Source organism: Sus scrofa, chromosome 1, assembly GCF_054392235.1.
Source record: "Sus scrofa isolate SSC_HxYL_T2T_F1_AM1 chromosome 1, Sscrofa_HxYL_maternal_Yorkshire_Landrace_v2.0, whole genome shotgun sequence".
Classification (NCBI taxonomy): Eukaryota; Metazoa; Chordata; class Mammalia; order Artiodactyla; family Suidae; genus Sus; species Sus scrofa.
The window spans coordinates 33,734,313-33,757,535 of record NC_139383.1 but is presented as its reverse complement, the minus strand read 5'-3'; the positions used below and the strand labels follow the sequence as shown (position 1 = coordinate 33,757,535).

The window sequence follows — 23,223 nt, the reverse complement described above, 5'->3', positions numbered from 1 at the left end:
TGGCTGCAGTCAGGTTCTTAACCCACTGTGCCACAGTGGGAACTCCCCCATATGCTTTAAATCATCTCTAGATTCCTTATAATACCTGCTGCAATGTAAATGCTAGGTAAGTAACTGTTAATACAATGTAAAGGCTATCTATGTAAATAGTTGCCAGAGCATAGCAAATTCAAGTTATGCTTTTTGGAACTTTCTAGATTGTCTTTCAAATATTTTTATTCCATGGACCTCTGGATATGGAAGGCTGACTATACTTATTAATTCATGTTGATTATTCACTTGTCTCTCTCCATTAGAGTGTAAGCTCAGTGAGAGCAGAGCTCTTTTGCTCACTGATGTACCCAAGGGTAGACAATGTCTGGTACATACATGCAGGTACCCAGCAAATATTTGTTGAATATAGAAACAAAACACATATACACTAAGGATAGAGGTCTTTTTATACTCTCAGACATCCCTCTTTTTAATTTCCTGGTCCACTGTTTTCTCTTATTGTGGATGTTCTGCTTGAAATAGACATTGCCAAAACATTTCGTGGCTCAGAAAAACCTCCTCCCTCTTCACTCAACAAGTTAAGGATAAAAAAAAACAGACTAATAGACTCAACGTAGAAACTCCGAAATTAATTATTATTTACAATTTTCACAGTGATCCAAGTGGGAGATCCAAGATGCTCTTACCTGTCTTACAGATGCATGACACTGAGTCCTAACCACATGCTATGAACTCAGAAGATTCACTTTCAAAACGTCCCAGTTTAGCTGCAAAGGAATTCCTGACCAATAGTGCCACCTACTGATCAATAGATGAGAAATCAAGACAATGAGGTTGAAAGTACAATCCAGTCTAACTTGAAAAGTGGGAAAAGACAGTCAAAAAAAAAATATCTCATAAAGTGAGTAAAATAAACAGACTTTTCCTAAAGAGTGCTAGCAAGGAGTTTACACTGAATTCTAAAGCAGCAGTAAGGAAATACTGCGTAACTATAAAGGATCACAGTAATCCCCTTCAGAAAAGAGAAGGCATCTCCAAAATATTAACAGAGCAACAAGTTTTTTATAAATACCAGCTTTTTTTTCTTTTTTAGGAATTAGGATGTTTGAGATGCAAAGAAAATATATGTATTATTTTTACTTTACCTCACATACAAATAAATAAAAACTAATTTACCCTAAGATTTAAAATTCACTAGGAAAAAAAAATCACAGAAAAAGCACTTGGAAAAATGCCAGACTGTTTATATTTGAGGATCTACACTATTAAGTTTCTCCTTATGGAGTTCCTGTCATGGCTCAGTGGTTAATGAACCCGACTAGCATCCATGAGGCGTGGGTTCGATCCCTGGCCTTGCTCACTTATTAATTCATTTTGGGTTAAGGATCTGGCATTGTCATAAGCACAGCTCGGATCCAGCATTGTTGGGGCTGTGGTGTGGGCCTGCGGCTACAGCTCTGATTCGACCTCTGGCCTGGGAACCTCCACATGCCAGGGGTGTGGCCCTAAAAAGACCAAAAAATAAATAAATAATTTTAAAAAATAATAAATTTCTCCTTAGACGTGTAGACAGAAAACTTTCTTGGTTATTTAAATGCAATATTGTTCACTGTCAATGAACATGGGCCATAATTTCCAAGTAGAACTCAAAATAAAATGGCGTTTTCACATTTATTTACTGAGATCTGGTACTTTTTCTTTATCAAAAGCCTCTTGTACCCTCCCCCACTCGTTGCTGAGAGTAGTAAACAAGGTGAAGTTAGTGACAGGTGCTTTTGGAAGACACTTATCTACGTCATCATATTCACTCATCTTATTTAAGTTGGGCATCTCTAAAATGTATTAAGCACTTGATTTCTGCTTTTATATTGTTAATTATTTTCATTAAATGAAAACATTAATAAAACATGTTACTGAGAAATTCATATATGCTGTCCAAATCATAAATAGAATATAGTGTGTCTGGAAAACCAAAGACTAGAAATTTGCATAAGCAAAAAACTAAGGAAGGAAACAAAATTTCTATCTCCCACGTCTTCCCACTTTAAAACTGACACAGGAGCAACAGGAGAAGTGAAAGAGTGGCTTTCAAGAAAAACAAAAATTGTCTATTATCCCATTTGTGAGTGGAGAGGATGAAAAGTAATGATTCCAAGAGAAGGTAGTTTTTTTTAATGCATTTAATTATAAAAAAATTTTAAATAAAAAAGCAATGGCACAAATCACCACAAAGTTACTTCAGTGATCATATCCACAGGCTGCTCTTGTAATTATATGCTAGAAATTTGCGACTGTTCTCATTAGCAGCATTTTTCCCTCCTAATTAGAGTGACATCAAGAGCTTCTGAGAATGTGCAATTTTTCCTAAGGTCCTACTCAAAGTATCATGAACACAGTTTGTGCAACATTCATTTACATCACCTTTTATTTACTACACTCTAAACTCATAAAATATTGAACATTTCTCTCTCACTTCCTTCCTCTTATTTACAGCACGGGGGCTCATCTCTTGCTGCAATATGGTTTGCGCCTTAAAATCTCTGGGAATAGTCCTCTCCATAGCACTTTAATAAATGCGCTCTGGTTATTTAAATAAGTACACAAACAAAAGCTTGTTCGTAGGACTGTGTCATACCCAGAAGAATAATGCTTCCTACTGACTTATTTATGAGTTTAAAAAAAAAAAAATCCCTCTATTTCAGTTGGACACATTCTTGACAATTACTGGATCATACTCTTATGTGTGTTTATACTGCTAATACGACAATAGCTAAAGCCAGCTACAATGTTTCACATTTCAGTCAGAAGGCTACCGCAGGCATGAAGTGATTTGGCTTTCGCTCTGCTTATCCGTAATCCAGTTATTCCAGGTGGAACTATTTTATTTATTCTGAGTATGTAAGTCTTAAATGGTGCGGTAATAATTGGCAGTTTCTGACAGTTCTATTTTCTTGATAGTGGATACAGTTCTGTGCACATATGTCAGGTGGACTGAAAAAAAATGCAAATCACTTCATGTGATACAGCAGGAAGAAGTGGGATGCTATTGTTTGAACAAATGATTCAGAGAGATGAATGTTCACATTCGACAGTGATGGGAACACTGCTGAATTCGGTCTCCTGGAAGATGAACTGTCTTCACAACTTGCCATACCTGGTACTTGTTACCTTTTCGGTTGCAAAGCAAACCTCACTGGGGGAAGGCAGATGTCAGGAGAAGAGAAAGGTGAAAAAGCATGTATTACTGTATATATCACTTTCAAAGAAAAAAAAGTGAGAGGGGAGACAGTATATTTTCATATACAAACCTGGTGTCACATCTGGACACATTTCACAGAGTATATGAAAATAGCCTACAAGCTTAATAATTAAGCCTCTTCCTTCTCACGCCAGAGACATTTGTTTTCTAATAATAATCTTAATAATTAACATAACTGGCAGCAGCACAAATCTATAACTTCTTAAGGCTTCAGTGTGTCCCTATTCAATAGTTGGGTACATTTGAAAAATAAGAGTCCTGCCGTTTCTTTTTTTACACTCTCGACCCAGCAAGTATTCCTATGGAAGTCCTTGTGGTTATCTGCAATTTAAGTCTTCTATGATGGTTTGGACTTTATAACCCACTCAGCATTTGGGTTCAGCTGATATAAGTCCTTCATATAAGTGTCGTCATCGAGGCAGCGTTCTCCTGTTAAAGAGATGTTGCATCAGTTTAACCCAGTGGGGAGATAGGGATGCAATTTTAAATTCAAGACCAAGTTTAACTCTGAAGTCTTACACTTCCAAATAGTTCTTTTTTTTTTTTTTTCCCTGTCTCCCATAATATTAAAAGACTTGGCCAAATATTGGAAAAGTCAACTGAGTAGTCAGGTTTCAGATTAATTTAGGAAGCTGAAAATACTTTCTGTGATGGGCTTTTAAATGGTTCCTTAAAAGCTTACTCACCTTTACTAACAGTGGCAACAGTTTTGAATTGTCCTAAAAAAGGAACCATGCTTAATTTCCAATATCTAATAGCAAAATGCAAAATCACATGTATAGTCCTTGAGATAAAAATGCAGATTTCTAATGGAGTTGTGGTTTATTAAAGTTTTCAGAAGGAGACTTCACACACTTGTATTCAATTCCCAATATTTACTGACATTTTTAAGTCCTAGAAAAAAAATTCTGCAAAACTTAACCTTAAAATATTTTCAGTTACTATTTTGAACTCAATACCATTTCAGTTATTTGTTGACAATTTCACTGTTACCATTTTAAGGGTCAAAAAAAGAGAAAAGGTTTGGTTTAAATTTTAATAAGGAGCTGAGTATGGCCCGTTGCTAATTACAAGTAGGCAAATAAAATATGAGACACCGTCTAATCCATTTATCCTATTTCAATTTCATAAGTTACCAATACGTTTATGTACGCATATGTATATTATTCAGTAGGCAATCAATAACAGCAAAAAATAACTTCTGCTTTCACTAAAAATATCTAGTAGTGTACCATAATAAAAATGTCATCTTGGTCTCAAAAAAACTCAATTACTTCCTTTATTAAGATGCAACACCAGCATGCAAAAAAGAAAATTTTTAAAAACCTAATTAACCATTTTAGAAGTTATTTCTATTTTAGGGAACTTGACTTCGGCTCAGATTCCACATAGGTAGGCATTTGTACAGAAGGAGCTCTAAGACAGCCAGAACAGACCACCAAAAAAAAAAAAAAAAAAAATCCACAGTATTTATCAACTATCTACAGCATGCCATATTTATATGTATTTTGCTTTTTCGGGAGACACCTGCAGCATATGGAAGTTCCCAGGTTAGGTGGTCAAATCAGAGCTGCAGCCGCCGGCCTATGCCATAGCCACAGCAACACCAGATCTGAGCCGTGTCTTCGACCTACACCACAGTTCATGGCAAGATCCCCACCAAGTGAGGCCAGGGATCGAACCCACATTTTTATGGTTACTAGTCAGGTTCGTAAATTGCTGAGCCACAATGGGAACGTCCTACAGCAAGCTCTATTTTACTTCTAGTTTACCTTTCTCTACCAAAGATAAAAAATAGTAACCATTGGCAATGTCAAATCAGTGTATGGAATACAAAGATAAAATATGCTTACCGATATTTCCTCCAATTTCATACAAAGAAACTTCCCCATTCTTGAGAGTCTGGGCAACCCCACTACTAGGGACAAAATGAACAGATTAGTTGTATCATCAGACAGCTTGCAAGTAAATCACTTTAATGTGCTTGGGGAATTCTAGCTTGTATGGGAAATTCATAACTTAGACATACTATAATTATCTACGCATTTGTATTTCCCCATCTGTTAAATGTGCTGAATAGGTAATAAAAATGTCACACCTGTAAATTAAAGTAAACAAATGGAATCATATATCTGAAGGTGAAATAAAACCAGTATCTAAATTTGTAAAGTTAAAAAGAAAATCACAACATTTTAGCTACCAATAAAATTATTAATATGGTCACCTACATTGCATAGGGGCCAAAATGGTCCTCATAAAACTATAACAAGAAACTTTTTCACCTTAGTTTTCACGCTGCATTTATGCAACAGGTATTTGTCACGGGTTTGCTGCACTGACAGCTCTAACAGTATAAAGAATAAGACGTGGTTCACGAGCCTCCCTGTGGTGACTGTCCAAACACGGGAGGGACATACACTCAAGATAGAAGCAAACTCTCATGATGAAGACTTGACAAATAGGATCCATGTACAGGTTTATACTCTTCAAAGAATAAACTCTCCAGAACACTGGCTTTAAAGGATAAAAAATTGATAAAATGCAGGAGTTTACAAAAGTCCCTGTATATAAACCACCTGGGAAATCTGCTAAACATCAGATCCAGAGCTCTACAAACTCTGATTTAGAACATCCAGATCAAGCCCAAGAATCTGCTTTTTAAATGCTGTCCAATGAAGTCTGGTAAACAGAACGGTTTGTGAACCACTGATAGAAGACCCTGAGAACACAGATTCTGGAAGTGAGAAGAGAAAACCAGATCAGAATTTTGAATTTCAGATCATTAGAAAAATGTGAAACAGGAGAATCTTTCCTAACCCACCATATAAGGGCTCATCTGGTTACCCGACCCCATCCCCTCTGTCAGTGGCACACTGAACACTCAGGGCTGTGGTTCACGCTTAAGATCCGCCCTGCTGGGCTGCATCCGGACCAAGAGACCACCCACTCTGTCCCCAGACTGGTGTATGCTTATGTGTGAAATTAAACAATAAGTCTATTTTCATTTTTAAAACAGTACATAACCCTATAAGACTATGACCATTGAAAGAGTCAGTCTATGAAAACCAAATGGATGGTTTTGGGAGACCAGGGGAAAAAAAATCCAGTCATATATATTGCTCTCAGATTGCTTCGCCAGTATCTATGTTCTTATTCCACTTTAAAGAAACCTGAGCTCTTCCAGCCATCTTGGAGCCTGCGAAGGCCTGCTGGGAACAGGACTTCACAAACAACCAGCATGTCTGGAAGGCTGTGGTCTAAGGCCATTTTTGCTGGTTCTAAGTGAGGTCTCTGGAACCAGAGGGAGCACACAGCTCTTCTTCAAATTGAAGGTGTTTATGCCCGAGATGAAACTGAATTTTATCTAGGCAAGAGATGGGCTTATGTGTACAAAGCAAAGAATAACACAGTGACTCCCGGAGAAAACCTAACAAAACCAGGGTGATCTGGGGAAAGGTAACTCCTGCTCATGGCCACAGTGGCACGGTTCATGCCAAACTCCAAAGCAACCTTCCTGCCAAGGCCATTAGACACAGAATCCATGCGATGCTGTACCCTTCAAGGATTTCAACTTATTGAAAAGTAAATTTTAAAAAGTGGATTTGTTCTCTTGTTTAAAAAAAAAAAAAAAAAGAAACAAAAAGAAACCTGCACTGAATTTCCTGGTATACACAAGCTTCCACTTAATACGAATCAACTATCCCTAATTAAAGAAAAGGCAGCAGCCATTATCTTAGACTGGGGAATGACTGTGTTACCTATTGTATATGTATTATATATCACTCGTGTGTTCTTGGCTTTGGCAAAGAAAGCAGGGGAGGAAAAGGATGGGGGAAAGTAGGATTTCCCACTTTATAAGTGGAATGCAAATAGGAGAAGGAGGGGATAATGTGGAAGAAAAGATATATATACATATAAACATGTATTGAGAATTTCACTTATTAGATGGCCCAGACAGATAGTCCCGTGAGTTTCATGGTCATTTTCCCAATTAATTATCACCAGGCTATAAGGTAAGGTCCACGTCTACAATGAGGAACTTGAGATTAACAGAGATTCTAAAAACTAGCCTAAGATGAAACAGGAAAAGCTGGTATTGTGGGATCATCTGCTCCCACTCTTCTCAAGCATAAGGGAATGGGCTGAGGACTCAGGGGAGAAAAGGCAGATGAACAGAGAAGTTTACTAGACTTTCCTCTGGGAGGAGCAGGATGGGGAGAAGAGAGGAGGTAGAAGAAGGGAGTCCACTTTAGGAGGTCGCAAATGCTTAATAAAAGCAAAAGCAGAAAATCCAAATATACAAAGGGCAACCCTCACAAAACTGTGCTTTCTTCTAAGAATAGGCCTTCTCAGAATTATCTCATTCTACCCTGAATATTAAAGTCACCATGGAACATATCATACAAATTCATGGTCACACCTTGTATTACTGGTAAGTAGAGGAACACACAAGTTCAGAAAGTGCTTGGGTCCTGCAGGTAAACAGTGGAAACGAACCCACGTCTAGCTTATTAGAAGAGCTGCTAAGATCTGAAGTCTGGCCGGATCTTCGGATACACACTCTGGGAGAGAATGGGAGGCCATCCGCAGTGGGAAGAACTGGCAAGGGTTGGGATCTACTTGGTCACAGCAGGAAGTAGAGAGGAAGTGGACTGACTGCTCAAGAGGAGATGCCTTTTCAGGACCAGGCACCCAAGAAACTCAGATTGCTCCCAGGACTAAATCCCCCCAAATTCCAAGCAGCCCAGCCTATCTACTCTCAGACTCTGCTCCAATGGCCCCCAGCCCCCTGCTGGGCCCCCAGGACCCTCTGGCCAGTATGCAGAGGGGTTAAAGGATTTTCTTTGGAGATGGAAACCACAGATGAAGAAGTCAGCTCCCTCCACCAGCTATGAAATGCATGCCCTTGCAAAGTCTCAGTCTTCTTATCAGTAAAACAGAAGTAATCGGAGTTTCCGTTGTGGCTCAGTGGTTAACGAATCTGACTACCATCTATGAGGATTCGGGTTTGATCCCTGGCCTCACTCAGTGGGTTAAGGATCTGGCGTTGCCATGAGCTATGGTGTAGGTTGCAGACGTGGCTCAGATCCCGTGTTGCTGTGGCTCTTGTGTAAGCCAGTGGCTACGGCATCGATTCGACCTCTAGCCTGGGAACCTCCACATGCTGCCGGTGCAGCCCTAAAAGACAAAAAGACAAAAACAAACAAACAAACAAAAAACACACAGAAGTAATCATAGTACTTCCTTCAGAGCACAGCTGAGAGGGAAGTTTACACTGGCTTATTCAAAGCCCAGAATTACCACTAAGTGTCTATTTCATCACCATCTGTTAACTCCACGGGCTCATCTCTTCTCCCAATTTCCAAACCCCAAGGGAAGAGACTTTAAAATCTTTTTTATACCCCTTCCAACATCTAGCAGAGGGCCTCAGAGCAGAGACATATTAACTACATGTGGTTCGGTATTAACATTGGAGAAGTTCTGGCAGAAATGGTGAATGTCAGAATGAGATTCAATTCTATGGGAGACGAAAACAGAGTATTAAGAAGCTAAGGTGCCACCATCCCTGATGTCTCTATCTTTAAAAAAAAAAAAAAGATTTGTTTCTTTTGGGGAGTAGAAATGGGGGGGGGGCATTAAAATACAATTTTAACTAAAAATAAGAAAGCAAACACTGATATACCCATACCCTGTTTGAATCTCTGAAAGGCAAGAAAAGATAACTGTCAAATGTCTCAGAAACATACTGAAGGGATAGCAACAGCTTTTAAAGCACCACGCCTGTCCCAGCAGCCCCACAGCAGAAGGCAGACTGATCTCCCCTATTGTGGATGGTGTGCTTTGTCCTTGTGACTTCAAAGCTCCAGGGACCAGCTGTCCTCTCTCCATTTCTTGAGTCCTCCTCTTTGAAAATTTAAGCATTTCTTTGTATTCTTTCTATTTCACAGAAGACACTGTATCTTTGTTTTTTGGTTTTTTTTTTTTTTTGTCCCTCTGAATTCTAATGCTCGATTTTCCTGACACCCTCCACACAGTAATTCACCTCCAATCAACATATTCTGGAAAGAAGATAGAGTGGCCTCACATGCAGGGCCCACTGCAGGCACAGTGAAGGAATGCTCCGACAGACATCCTGCTTAAGACAGGCTCCACCTGAACACAAACTACACCCAGGGAACTCAACCCATTCTGATAGTCTAATTGCTAGGTCTGCTTTTCTTTTCTGATGGGAAGGCAAAATTTTTATGTCCTTCACACCACCCATAGTTTAAAAAAAAGAAAGGGGGGGCGGGGGTGGCGGCGGGGGGAGGGAGGGAGGGGAGGTGGGGAAGGGGGGAAAATGCAAGTGAGTTATGCCATGAAATAATTAAAACAAAACAGGCCTCTACCTTTCTTGGCTGAGAAACCTGGCAAGTACATCACTGGCTTTGAGTTCTTCAGTTAGCTGTATTGCCATGGAAACTTTCGAAAGATGGGGAGCTTGCACTCGAATCACTCCCTGAGGAACGTCAGCCTGCAAAGCAATAATGACACTGGAACAAAGCTGGCAGCAGCTGGAACATGTAACTCTGTACAATGCATTATATGGTAAGTGTCCTTAACTACCACGCATTTTACTTCACTACATAAAAACCTTAACTACTGTATAATGTAATTTGCTAAATTACATCAAACCTCAAATATCCTCTTAATGGTGATAGGGGAACTTTATAAAGCCTGTGCAGCAATGCTTAATTATTTTTAAAGATGTAAAGAATGACAGCAATAACCATTACTGCCGTATTAAGTGCTGATTTCTGAGTGTTATCTACTAGAGGGTGCTTCTTCACGTAGCAATTTATGAAATTGAATCAGAAAGAAGTTACTTGGTGTGCTTTGCAATGTATGCATTTTTAAGGTCTCCCTGCGTAGTCACAAAATTTCACAAAATTTTTTGTCCCTGACAGTATTAAAAAACAGAAACATACTTCTCTACTATATCTGCATGGTATCTGCTCCTCACATGGCTGATGAGCTTACTCTGTGACCACACACTTTGAACTTGGGATGACCCATTTTAAATCCTTTGCCCACAGATGCTAAGGACATTTTATGTATTTGGGAGGCTATCAAAGAAAGATTTTGAGGACTGTCATATCAAAATATCAGCTATGGCATTCGAAATATTAGGTTTAATTAAGCCCTAATGGTTCTGCTAAAATAAATACTAATTTTTTATTTTTATAACCCTATGTCTTGAACAGACTCAGATAAACAACATGCACAACATGCTTCAATATAATGCTTTAAACACCAAAAATACTGTTTAATTCAACCAAAATCTACTAAGCATCTACTGAGTACAAAGCATTGTGCCATTGACCTAGCAAACAAATAAGACACAAGTCCTTTGTCACCCAATATTATTTTTGTGCTAACAATGTCATTTTTCAATGTACATGGCCTTCTTTTTAAAACAAAGTATGAATATTCCACAGGTAGAACTAATGTGATTCTTTCTATGTTTAACAAAAATAATATGGTTTTAGATCAGGGTGCATAAAAACATAGGTGCCCTCAAAAGATAAGAGATCGCTTCTCAGTAACATGTGAGAGGTAGCGTGGGAATAGCAAAGAAACAAAGTGATACTGCATGGCATTGTCAAGGGAGCGTCAAGGGAGCACAGGACTGGGTAAGACAGTGGCTTCTTTCCCCAAGGGCTGCAAACACCTGTTCCACCTGCAGGGACAGCCTACATCCTCAGCTGACCCCTCAGGGAAGCCCTCCTCAAGCCCAGACAAACGCAAAGCATGTGGGATTGCCCCCTCGCCAACCTGCCTGGTGAGAGGTTTCATTCCCAGCAGCACGGCCTGACTTCTCAACCCCTGAAGGAAGTGGGGATCTCAACCTGTGCCCAGACCCCTCAACTCCTGCTCTATCTCCCCCAGTCAGCCTGGACCCTTGGCTTGGCTTGTGGATTTACAGTTTCTGGGCATGTTTTGGCTTGATACCTTATCAACTCTCTGACCTCTACCTCACCTCCAGCTTACAGGTCGAATTTGCCTTTTTCCTTGATTCTACGCTAGATTTGATTTTCATTTGCAACGTTTCAGAAAACGAGCTACTTCTTACAATGGATGGGGCCTTTCATGTGGTCGTGTTGTTACCTTTTTCCAAAGCAGTTATTCAGCCAATTAAGTATCATATTACTCAGGGACGATGTCACATGCACTTCTCCGTTGGGGTTCATCTCTAGCTTACACCCTGCTGTGGCCATTCTGTCTGCTGGCCTGGCCTCAACTATTTCTTCATTAAGAGGTGAAAAACAGTAACCTGACAACTGGAATGTTGCAGTGAAAACTAATAGCAACATTTGAAGCACTGCATCTGTGTTCATAAAATGCAATTCACCTTGTCCATTCAGGGAAACAAATACGGGTATTCCGGATTCTGTTAGTCTCTTATCATTATTATATTACGGAGGGTCTTGAACAGCAGGTTAAAGATTGGCAGATTGAAATCTTCTTTATGCCTATTTAAAAGTTAGAAAATTCTGCTCAAGTCATAGTGCCAAATACCTGTACATAGAAGCCTGCTTTCGTGAAAGTCATGGTGACAAAAACTGTTTCCATAATTACACCTTATCTAACCCTAGAACACCAAAGAAGGCAGGCAAGCCTATGCTGACATTTAAAGTGAAAATATCATTAAGGTATTATAAACAGAAGCTCCACAATAAATGAGGTATAGAGAAGCAAAATAATCCAGGAAAATTAAATTGCCATAGAGAATTCAGGAATACGGCAACCTCCCTCAGCTCCCTGCCTTTCTCCTCCAACTATTCCTTGCGGCACAGTCCACGGTTTGAATAAAAGAGGACAGTCAAAATTTGCTACAAACACCCAGGCTGCCCTCTCTTTACATATGTTCTCCCCCCCTTCTGAAATATCCCCTGCTATCTATCCATTTTTCAAGGCCCAGCTCAAATACCTCAAAAACCCCATGAAACACTCCATGGGAAGGTTTTGACACTACAGAGTCAAAAGGAAGGTCCCCTTTCCACTGAATTTTTTAGGATGGGGATCCTAATATACGACACCTGTATTCTAGTTACATGGCACATATCTGAGTTATGTCTATAGCCATCTATCAATGCTTACTGATTAAATGAGTCACTCAAAAAATATTTCTCCCTAAAAATGCTATGTTAGTAACAGAAAAAAAAAAAATGAACTATACCAAGGAGTATTTTCCTTAATTGCAAAAAACATTCTTAGGAATACTGTCTAAAAGAAACAAGCTGCCAGAGTTCCCACTGTGGCACAGTGGGTTAAGAATCCAACTGCAAGAGTTCCCTTCATGGCCCAGTGGTTAACAAACTTGACTAGGATCTAGGAGGATGCAGGTTTGATCCCTGGCCTTGCCCAGTGGGTTAAGGATCCGGTGTTGCCTTGAGCTGGGGTGTAGGCTGCAGATGCAGCTTGGATCCTGCATTGCTGTGGCTGTGGTATAGGCCAGCAGCTATAGCTCCGATTCAGCCCTTAGCCTGGGAACCTCCATATGCCGTGGGTGCAGCCCTAAAATAGCAAAGAAACACAACTGCAGCAGCTTGGGTCACTGCAGAGGCGTAGGTTGGATTGCCTGGCCAGCATGGTGGGTTAAAGGAACCAGCATTGCCACAACTTGGATTCAATCTCTGACCTGGGAACTTCTATAAGCTACAAGTGCAGTCGTTTAAGAAAGAAAGAAAGAAGGAAGGAAAGAGGGAAGGAAGGAGAGAGAGAGGGAGGAGAAGGAAGGAAAGAAGAAAGGAAGGGACAGAGAGAAGGAGGGAGGGAAGGAGGAAGGAAGGCCTCTATTTAGCACATGGTACACTACATTTCCCTTGCTCCTAAGAAAAGATAGGAATGGAAAGAGACCAGAAAAAAGGGACTGAAGATGCCAAAGGGATAATTCAGTCACCTCATCCTGCAGAGAGTAACCAAAAGTAGCGTGCACCTGCTGGGGATGCAGCCAGTTTTCCCCCACAGCATCTCAGGAACAGCTAAAGACATCTGATAAGATGACCATGGTCCACACTTTCTAAAAGAGTTCAGAGATCATGATTTGGAGAGTACAGCCATGCTTCCTTGTAAAACACAGCACTGAGGTCAGGGTGGCGTCAAGGGCTGTACCCAACAGCACCACATCTGATGAAGGAATCCAGTGTCTGAGAGTCGGTTTGGAAGGGAACCAGCTTTGGAGGGCACTTGAGAGTTCTCATGTGTATGTGAAATGTCAGGACATGGCTGTATTTTGGCTTTTGTCAGTATATGGGGAGTGCCATGAGTACATGCCCCTTATGGTTTTGAAATTAAATATTGCCCACACCCTTTCCTTCAGAGTATGTATGCATGAGTGTGTGTGTGTGTGTGTGTGTGTGTGAGAGAGAGAGAGAGAGAGAGAGAGAGAGAGAACAGTTTCTCAAGAGTATTTATTTCTGGGGTAATATATCCCATCCAAATTCTCACAACAATAAAATGAGAGTCTGGAGTTCCCTTGTGGCACAGTAGGTTAAGGATCTGGCGTTGTCACTATAGTGGCTCCGGTCACTGCTGTCATGCACGCTTGATCCCTGGCCTGGAAATTTCCACATGACATGGATGCGGCCAAAAAAAAATAAAAATAAAAAATAAAAAGATTTGGAGTCTGACTTGATTTGAATCTAACCTGCTCTTTCTTGTTGGAGAAAAAATGAGTTTGGCAAATGCAATGGTTAAAGAGTTTAAGGAGTTCCCATTGTGGCACAGCAGAAACAAATCCAACTAGGAACCATGAGGTTTCAGGTTCAATCCCTGGCCTTGCTCAGTGGGTTAAGGATCCGACGTTGCTGTGGCTGTGGTGTAGGCCGGCAGCTACAGCTCCGATTAGACCCCTAGCCTGGGAAATTCCATATGCCACAAGTGCGGCCCTCAATAGACAAAAAAAAAAAAAAAAAAAGATAAGAGTTTAAAAGCTGTTTCTGGAAGGTGTTCCCTGGATATCTTGACATGAGTGGCCAGATGAGGTTTACTAACAGTGATGAACAATGAATGATGTCAAAGCTCTCATTTAAATAGTGTATGACAACTACTACTGAGCCCCGGAATCTTGCTGTATCCAATTCTAAAGTTATTAGTACACTAATTACACTGAGCTGCCAAGATTTGAATAGACACAACATGACTGATCATTAAGCCAAAACGTCTGTTCTTAACTTGAGCCATAATAATAACTGTGTGAGTAGTATAATCTTTGTAGCCTATTTCACATTTTTTTTAACAGTTGTTGACTCTGTCCCTTACTTTTTAGTTTTTGTTTGTTTGTTTGTTTTTGGTGTGCTTGGGAGCTGAAGTTTTATGATGTACAAGCAAGACTGGAGAAGAGCAGTATCTGACTACTATGCCATGAAAAATTAGTCACAAAGATTTTACAACTTGGAAAATGTTAATTTCTTATGCATGCAGATTGTTAAAATAGAGAAAATGATCTCATATGGTCCTCATATGTTTTACACATTGAACTAAAGTAATTTAATGTGATTTGATTTCTTAATATTTGGTAAAATAATTTCAGTATTTTTTCAAAAGGTATAAACACTGTGTTGCTCATGTTTTTGCACTCTCAAGAGTAGAAATTTAATGTCGGACCTTTAGAAGAGACAACTTTTTTTTTTTTTTTTTAAATCAAAAGCTAATTTGGGAGTTCCTGTCGTGGCTCAGCGGTTAGCGAATCTGACTAGGAACCATGAGGTTGCGGGTTCAATCCCTGGTCTTGCTCAGTGGGTTAAGGATCCGGTGTTGCCATGAGCTGTGGTGTAGGTCACAGATGTGGCGTGGATCCTGCGTTGCTGTGGCTCTGGCGTAGGCTGGTGGCTGCAGCTCCGATTAGACCCCTAGCTTGGGAACCTGCATATGCCGAGGGAGTGGCCCCAGAAAAAGGCAAAAAGGCAAAAAGGCAAAAAAAAAAAAAAAAATTTAAGAACTTCCTGTTGTGTTTCTGCAGGTTAAGTACCCATGAAGATGCGAGTTCGATCCCTGGCTTCTCTCAGTGGGTTAAAGGATCTAGCATTGCCGTCAGCTGTGGTATAGGTCACACATGCAGCTCAGATCTTGCATTGCTGAGGTATAGGCCAGCAGCTGCAGATCTGATTCGACCCCTACCCTGGGATCTTACACATGCCACCACAGATGTGGCCCTAAAAAGAAAGAAAAAGAAAAAAGCTACTTTAAATAAGAAGCTGACATTTTTAATTCTACTTAAAAAAAATTTTATCTTCAAAAGGGAAAATTGGAAATATGGTTTTCTCAAATAAAGGCCAGATATAATACATATTTTAGAAAATTAACAAGGACATTTTAGCAGGGTATCTTAACGAAAATGGCATATTCATCACTGTAGTCTGACTGTAAGTGGAGATACAGCAATCGTTCTCTGCTATCTTGAACTGTCTATTTCTGATTATAACTGGGCCCTTGTTATCCAAATGCTTAAACTTTTTCCAACTCACAGATTCAGAGAATCTTAAGGCCTGAAATAACTTTCATAGTTAATAAGCATTTAATTTACAATGCAATAAATTCTGATATTTTTCTCTTTTAATATTTTTTAAGACAAAAAAAAAAAAAAAAAAGGGAATGTCTGAAAAAGAAACAAGATTTTGTACTTGATGTTGTAATTTGATTTTCCCCAAGCAGATCCAGACACTGTTTTCAGACCTAAAGAAGATGCTTGAAATAATACCCGCAACAATGCGCTGGGTCACAGCTGTTAACTGAAACCAGAGATGGAACTTTCAACAGAGCTGTGGCCAAAGACATACAACCCCGGCCACAAGCGACCCAGAGTCTCCACAGCACGGCTGTCAACTCTGCAATGCTTCTAGAGAAGAATGGCAGAAGATGAGAGAAACAGATTTCTTTTCCACGTCCAACATCCTAACCTTAACATGTGACCAGATCATTTTGCAACTCTTAGTAAGTCAGGTAAGCTCTCTAAAGCTCAAGCTCCTCCAGTGCTAGTTAAGGTGTGACCAGCAGATCATCCCGTGATAACACTGAGGCTGAAGTTAACCTTAGGAGAGAGAACATTTGTTCCTCTACAGTGAGAGCAGGTGTGGCGAGCAGCTCAGCTTAACTTCAGACTCTTCCAGAGCCCTGCTCTGTGCCCCTGCTTTCTCATAAATGGACCGCTTCCCTTTGCTTTCAGATGTAAGCTCAAATGACAGAAGAAAAATCACACAGAATGAAGTCCACACTGGACTTGAAACCTGCCATGAGCCAGCAATTCATAACAGATGCTCATCAAAGCTGCCCTGGATCCTTATTAAGCAGAGATGCAATCTGAGGTAATTATGGGTGAAATGATGAAAGGTCTGCAACTTCCTTAAAAAGACTAAAACAAAGAAAAAGCGTGGGGGACAAGATGGAACAAAATCAAAAAAATGTGTCTGATTGTTGGTGATAGGGGTTCATATACTATTCTATTTTTGAGTATATTAGAAAAAGTCCATAATAAAAGTTAAGTATATGTGCAAACACATATACACCAAATAGGGGAAAATTTACCCTTACAGTTTTTATAATACACATACCCAGGTCTTGCTCTGAGAGATTCTGATTCAGTGGATCTAGGAAGTGAATTGTTTTTGCTTTTTCTTTTTTAAAAAATAATACTATAGAGGAGTTCCCGTTGTGGCACAGCGGAAACAAAATCCGACTAGGAACCATGAGGTTGCCGGTTCAGTCCCTGGCCTTGCTCAGTGGGTTAAGGATCCAGCGTTGCCGTGAACTGTGGTGTAGGTCACAGATGCGGCTTGGATCTGGTGTTGCTGTGGCTCTGGCGTAGGCCAGCAGCTACAGCTCTGATTGGACTCCTAGCCTGAGAACCTCCGTATACTGCGGGTGTGACCCTAGAAAGACAAAAAGAAAAAATAATAATACTATAGAGGCCCCTGTTGCCTACTTCTGGTTAAACACCATTAATCTGGTCTTGGACTCCCTTTTAAGAAGAAGCTGAGACACACAGAGAGAAAATGACTTGCCATTGCTATCTGGTTCATGGAAAAACTAGGGCTATATTAAGGAACATGACTTCTGGTATTTGGTATAGTATGTGATATATGTATTGTGTGTGTGTGTGTGTGTGTGATCAATTCCAACTACACGTTGAAGGCTAAATGGTTATTTTTAAATGGTCTGTAAGTATGTTATTTTTCACCAAGTGTTTCCTCCTGCTATAATTAAGAGATAAGTCTCATTAGTACTTCAGAACTTCACATTTGTACCAAACAATTAATATGCTACAGTCATTATAAACATTGGTGTTATTAAGCAGATTGAGTGTGTCCCTTACTACCTGGTTCAAACCGTAATTGACCCAGTCAAGCATATCTTCATAACACAAATGCCTGATTATATACAGTTGGTGTTAATACCACACAGAGGGCTTTAAAAATATTACCTTGATGAATTTTCATGATCTATAATCTCGTCTCTCACTTTTCGACCCCTGGCAATCATGGTTTCTTCCATCAACAGACACTGACAAGGTTTTAGAGAAAGTCACAGCTAACCTTTCAAATGCAAAATCTAATGGACCTCTTCATGCAGTGCTAACCTTGACCTTTCTGTACACTTGACCAAGATCCACTGCTTTCCTCTGGGGCAGGGGATGGTGGTGGGGTGCCTAAGACACTATAATCTTCAACTTTCATTTACTTCCTATTATTTCTCGGTGTCTTCTACCAGCTCCTCTTCCATGGCCCACTACATAAATATTGGTATTTCTGCCTTTTTGTTGTCTTATCCCATACATCCACTTGTGTAATGGGAACCACTCTGTGGCTGCAACTACCATCTCTGTGCCGATCCCCAACGCATGTCCCCAGCCCTGGCTGCCCCCTGGGCTTCAGGCCCATGCAGCCAACTTTTATGCAGGCGGGTGAACCCCAAATGCCAAAAATGGACTCTCTCACTGAAGTCTGTTCCTTCTGTTGGATGTTTTATCTTGATGATAAAGGCACCCAAGGTAAAATGAGGGAGTCATCCTAGATTCCTCCTTCTCCCACATTCCTCACATCTGTTCAGCTTCCCCATCTCACTGGCCATGAGGCTCATTCTCTCTGGTTTCACACTTCTTTCCACTCCCACTGCTGGGCTTCAGTTAGCCCAAGACTTTATAAAAGCTGTGTATTAAACATATCTTATATTGGCAGTAATATATATTCATCGTATTACTACACATAAGCTCAGGATTTGGGGATATATATAGGGGAGATTATATATACATATTTATCCTTCTCAGAGGTTTTCTGTGCTCTATGGGAAAGGGAGGATAATGGAAAAGAGACCTGAATTTAAAGTCATACAGATTTCGTTTCAAACTCCAGCTCCACCACTTCCTATCCAGATAATCTTAAGTAAGTTTTCTAAGATTTCTGATCCTCATTTTCCTGATATGTAAGACTCTTAATAATAAACTTTAGGTAAACTATTACAGATATCAAATAAGATGCTATGAAGATATTCAGCAGCATATCTGACCTTTGGTAAACCTTCAAAATAGTGATAATTAGTATTCCATACAAATATAGCAATACTATTCACTGATTTGTAACTTCTCTCTTCAGCATATTACAGATGTCTTCCAATGTCAATACATATACTTGTCTATTTTCATGCTATTTCATTACAAAGATATGCCATAACATATTCAACTAATCACCTCTATCCTTCTGGATTCTTTCCTTTTTCTTTTCTTTTTAGAGCTGCACCTGTGGCATATGGGAGTTCCAGGGCTAGGGATCGAGTTGAATCAGAGCTGCAGCTGCAAACTACACGACAGCTTGCGGCAATGCCAGGTCCTTAACCCACTGAGCCACAATGGGAACTCCTGGATCATTTCTGATTTAGGCCAGTATAAAGAAAAAGACAATGAACTTATGAATAACTATATGCATGCTTATCTCATCATGCCTTTTGAAAGAATTTTTGAGTCCAATTGAAGAGCATGCTTTTCAGGCCTTTGCCAGATGCCAACTGCTCTCCAGAGGGATTCTAGCAATATACATACCGCCATTAACAATGAAATTAGCCAGCATCTCCCACTTAACCTCCTCTCTCATACTCCTCCAATTTTCCTTCACCTGCCGTCACAATAACTGTTCTAAAATGCAAATATAATCATGTAACTCCTGGAGTCACGAATTTCAGCAGTTCCCTGCCATATATAGAACAGAAGCCTGGCTCCCCCAACCCCCTGAGCCCCATTTCTGCCTTCCTTCTGTCCCTCCATGCAACCTCACTGGCCAGAAGGACCTAATTTTCCCTCCAAACACCCTCCGTCATTCCCACTTCGATATCCAGGACACATCTCACACTCACAGGCCCCAAGTTGACATTGTGATCTTCTCTACCCAGGTGTCAATTCCATCCTTGCAATTTCCCACACCAAAACCCTTTCAGTCATTCTCGACTCCTTTCTTCCCATTACCACTCATATCATTTTAACATCAAGTAATCACAATGGCTCCCACCTCAAAAAGTATCCAGGAATGGAGTTCCTGTCGTGGCTCAGTGGTTAACGAATCCGACTAGGAACCATGAGGTTGCAGGTTCGATCCCTGGCCTCGCTCAGTGGGTTAACGATCCGCCGTGAGCTGTGGTGTAGGTTACAGATGCGGCTCGGATCCCGAGTTGCTGTGGCTCTGGTTTAAGCCGGAGGCTACAGTTCTGATTTGACCCCTAGCCTGGGAATCTCCATATGCTGCGGGAGCGGCCCAAGAAATGACAAAAAGACAAAAAAAAAAAAAAAAAAAAAAAAAAGTATCCAGGATCTCACCACTTCATTTCCAGGGTTAATACTCTTGGCTGTCACTTGGATAATGACACGAATCTCTTAAATGGTCCCCCTTTTCTATGCTTGCTTTCCTAGAGTTTGTTTTTAACCCACAACAGTCCAAGGGATCATTTTAAAATATAGATTTTCAAGTATTTGTTCAAAACCCTACAGTGATCCTGTTTCATCCGGGGCATATCCAGATTTCCAACAATGGCCTACAAGGCCCTGCATCATCTGGTTCCTCTGACATCATTTCATACTATGTCCCCGCCAGTCACAACCACTTCTTTATTTTTATTTTATTTTTTTTTTAGGGCTGCACCTGCGGGATATGGAAGTTCCTGGGCTAGGGGTCAACTTGGAGATACACCTGCAGGCCTGCACCACAGCCTCAGCGACACTGGATCCGAGCCCATCTACGACCTTTGGATACTAGTCGAGTTCATTACCGCTTAGCCACAACGGGAACTACCACAGTCACTTCTTGCTAGTCCTCAAACACCCCAGGCCAGTTCTGGACTTAAGGCTTTTGTGTAGACTATTCCTCTGCCTGGCATGTGCTTCCTAAGATACAGGCCCGGCTCTTTCCTTGCTCTCTTGCACATGGTAGCTCAGGTGCATGCTACCCAGACCACCCAACTTAACATGGCAAGAGGCTCCCTCTCCCAATCTCCCTTTTGCTACTCAGCTATTTTTATGATTTTTAGCACATTTACCACATACTAACATGCTATGTACTTACTTACATTTCCCTTATTTTCAGACGTTAAGCAGCACAAGAGCATCAATCTTTATCTATTTGGTTCATATAATGTATTTCAAGTGCCTAGAACAGTGCCAAGCACATGACAGGCACACCTCCAAAAGCTGTTTAACAAATAAAACATCCCAGGCAGTTTTTATTGTTGCTGTTGTTATTTTATCTTTTTAGGGCCGCACCTACGGCACATGGAGGTTCCCAGGCTAGGGGCTGAAGTGGAGCTGTAGCCGCTGGCCTCCACCACAGCCACAGCCACGCCAGATCTGAGCCTCACCTGCAACCTACACCACAGCTCATGGCAACGCCAGATCCTTAACCCACTGAGCGAGGCCAGGGATTGAACCTGTGACTTCATGGATCCTAGTCAGATTCGTTTCTGCTGAGCCAGGACAGGAACTCCCCAGGCAGTTTTACACTCTGTAGTTTCATTCAAATGATTTGGAGGGAGAGTCAGGAAACACAAACCAGCAAGACGGAATGGGGGGGGGGTAGCTTATCACAATGTAGATGGCTGTGTTCCATCCAAAGGGAACAGCCGCTACTTGGATCCAGGCAATTGTTACCCCTACAGGAAATCATTATCCCTGTGGGAGAGGACACAAGGCGGCTCCCACCTCCAAGCTGTCAAGTTAGGATGGAGGTCCAGACTTTTCTGTGAAATCTTTTCCTGTTAAAATTCTGGCCCCTGCTGGAAGTCTATGTAGAAACCTGATGAGTGACTCACTCACCACGTAACCATAATATTTGCCATTATCTTCTACCTTCTTGCTCTGTCACTGTTTCCTGGGCATATTTTTGTCTGCCGAATAAAATGACAGTAACTTGAAAAAAATTCTAGCACCAAAACGACAGGCCAAATGACTGCCATAGGGTCAGGCTCACCCATGGGCTACAACTCCATGGGAAAGCTCCCTCCCGCAGTGAGACATCTCTTCTCAATGTGCTGCCTGCATAACACCTTTGTGGTTTTCACATCTCGGCTCTGCTCTCCAGTGAAGCCTCTCTGATGCCCATTTCCTGTTGTGTGACCAGGGACACCTGGTCAGGCTCCAATCACACTCCTCCAGCACCTGTGAGCTCAACCCTCCTACATCACTCGTGCTCCCTGGATGGAGGGGGGAGAGGGGGCGCACCAGCCCCACCTCCCTCTGAAGACCTCCTTGGCATCAAGGAGGCACTTAGCAGCAGTTGGTCAGAAGAATCGCTATGTTTCTTTCTCAGAAGAGAAAAGCACGAGGCAGAGAGTAAATGACAGCTAATGAAACCGAGAGTTCGGTCCAGGTTTAAATTCCAAGCCTTGGGAGTTCCCTGGTGGCACAGTGGCTTAAGGATCCAGTATGATCACTGCAGCAGCTTGGGTCACTGCTGTGCCGTAGGTTCTATCCCCAGCCCAGGAATTACCATATGCCACAGGCACAGATAAATCAAATAACTTAAAATAAATCCCAACCCTTAAAATAACAATACAGCTTCTAACTAGTACAGACATAATTCTCAAACCAGCTCTCCTCTATGTAACCCAAAGCAGAAACTAAACTAAAACTAAAGAAACTCAAGTTAATACTGTTTTTCTATAAATGACACAATTATTTAAACATTCCGTGCCCCTAAGTAACATTTTCATTTTTTCTAAGGATTTATTATCAAAAAGGTACAGCACAACTTTTGTTTTCTGAGACACATACTGTTCCTCAGAGCATCACATTATAACTGTCTTATTAAAAAGACAAGGCTAGAAGAATTCCCATTGTGGCTCAGTGGAAATGAACCCAACTAGAATCCATGAGGATGCCGGTTGGATCTCTGGCCTTGCTTTGTGGGTTAAGTATCCGGTGTTGCCACGAGCTGCAGTTTAGGTCACAGATGAGTCTCCGAACTGGCATTACTGTGGCTGTGGCATAGGCCGCCAACTGTATCTCTGATTCAACCACTGCCTGGGAACTTCCATATGTGGCAGGTGCAGCCCTTTAAAAAAAAAAAAAAAAAAAAAAGACAAGGCTATAATGTTACCTAAGTTAATGTGAATAAGCAGGGCTACAGAACAAGATGTTCACATATTCACAATGATTTTAGAGGTAACAGAACAAGATGTTCACATATTCACAAAGATTTTAGAGGTAACAGAACATTCTAAGTCAAATAAAAATAAGACCTCAAAATTCCTTTCTAACCAATACCATTTCTCAAAAAATATAAACACTATGTACAATTTCCACTTACTAAATTTTCGTCTTTAAAGACAACTGAAAATTGAAAAAAAAAATGTCTAATGCCAAGCAAATGCTTGCTATAAATAAAGAAAAGAGAAAATTTTTGTGTGTGATTGATTACTGGATCCCTAAGTAGGCCAAAGCAGAAAATTCAGACAAA

At 40.8% G+C, this 23,223-nt stretch overlaps 1 protein-coding gene, 2 long non-coding RNA genes and 1 pseudogene across 8 annotated transcripts in view; 2 read left to right on the top strand and 2 right to left on the bottom strand.

The window, feature by feature from the left end:
* Positions 1-2,390: 2,390 nt before the first annotated feature.
* The window catches only part of ARHGAP18 (Rho GTPase activating protein 18), a 190,491-nt gene continuing 169,658 nt past the window's right edge, over positions 2,391-23,223 (bottom strand). For 3 of the 6 annotated variants that reach the window (XM_021088428.2, XM_021088426.2, XM_021088433.2), the window contains exons 13-15: positions 9,643-9,767; positions 5,107-5,171; positions 2,391-3,682 (exon numbers count right to left, since the gene is read on the bottom strand). In XM_021088428.2, the coding sequence (XP_020944087.1) occupies positions 3,591-3,682; positions 5,107-5,171; positions 9,643-9,767 (282 nt within the window). In that variant the 3' untranslated portion in view covers positions 2,391-3,590. The remainder of the gene's footprint in view (positions 3,683-5,106; positions 5,172-9,642; positions 9,768-23,223) is intronic. The other 3 variants (XM_021088430.2, XM_021088427.2, XM_021088437.2) reach the window with 1 other exon arrangement.
* LOC110256574 (large ribosomal subunit protein eL33 pseudogene) lies at positions 6,438-6,832 on the top strand (annotated as a pseudogene).
* LOC146406014 (uncharacterized) lies at positions 9,635-20,080 on the top strand. The gene is made up of 3 exons (XR_014803775.1): positions 9,635-9,841; positions 15,947-16,237; positions 16,461-20,080. It is a non-coding gene; the product is annotated as an uncharacterized LOC146406014 (long non-coding RNA).
* On the bottom strand, positions 14,558-22,845 carry LOC146406013 (uncharacterized). Its single transcript, XR_014803779.1, has 2 exons — positions 20,569-22,845; positions 14,558-19,591 (listed from the first exon to the last, which is right to left on the bottom strand). It is a non-coding gene; the product is annotated as an uncharacterized LOC146406013 (long non-coding RNA).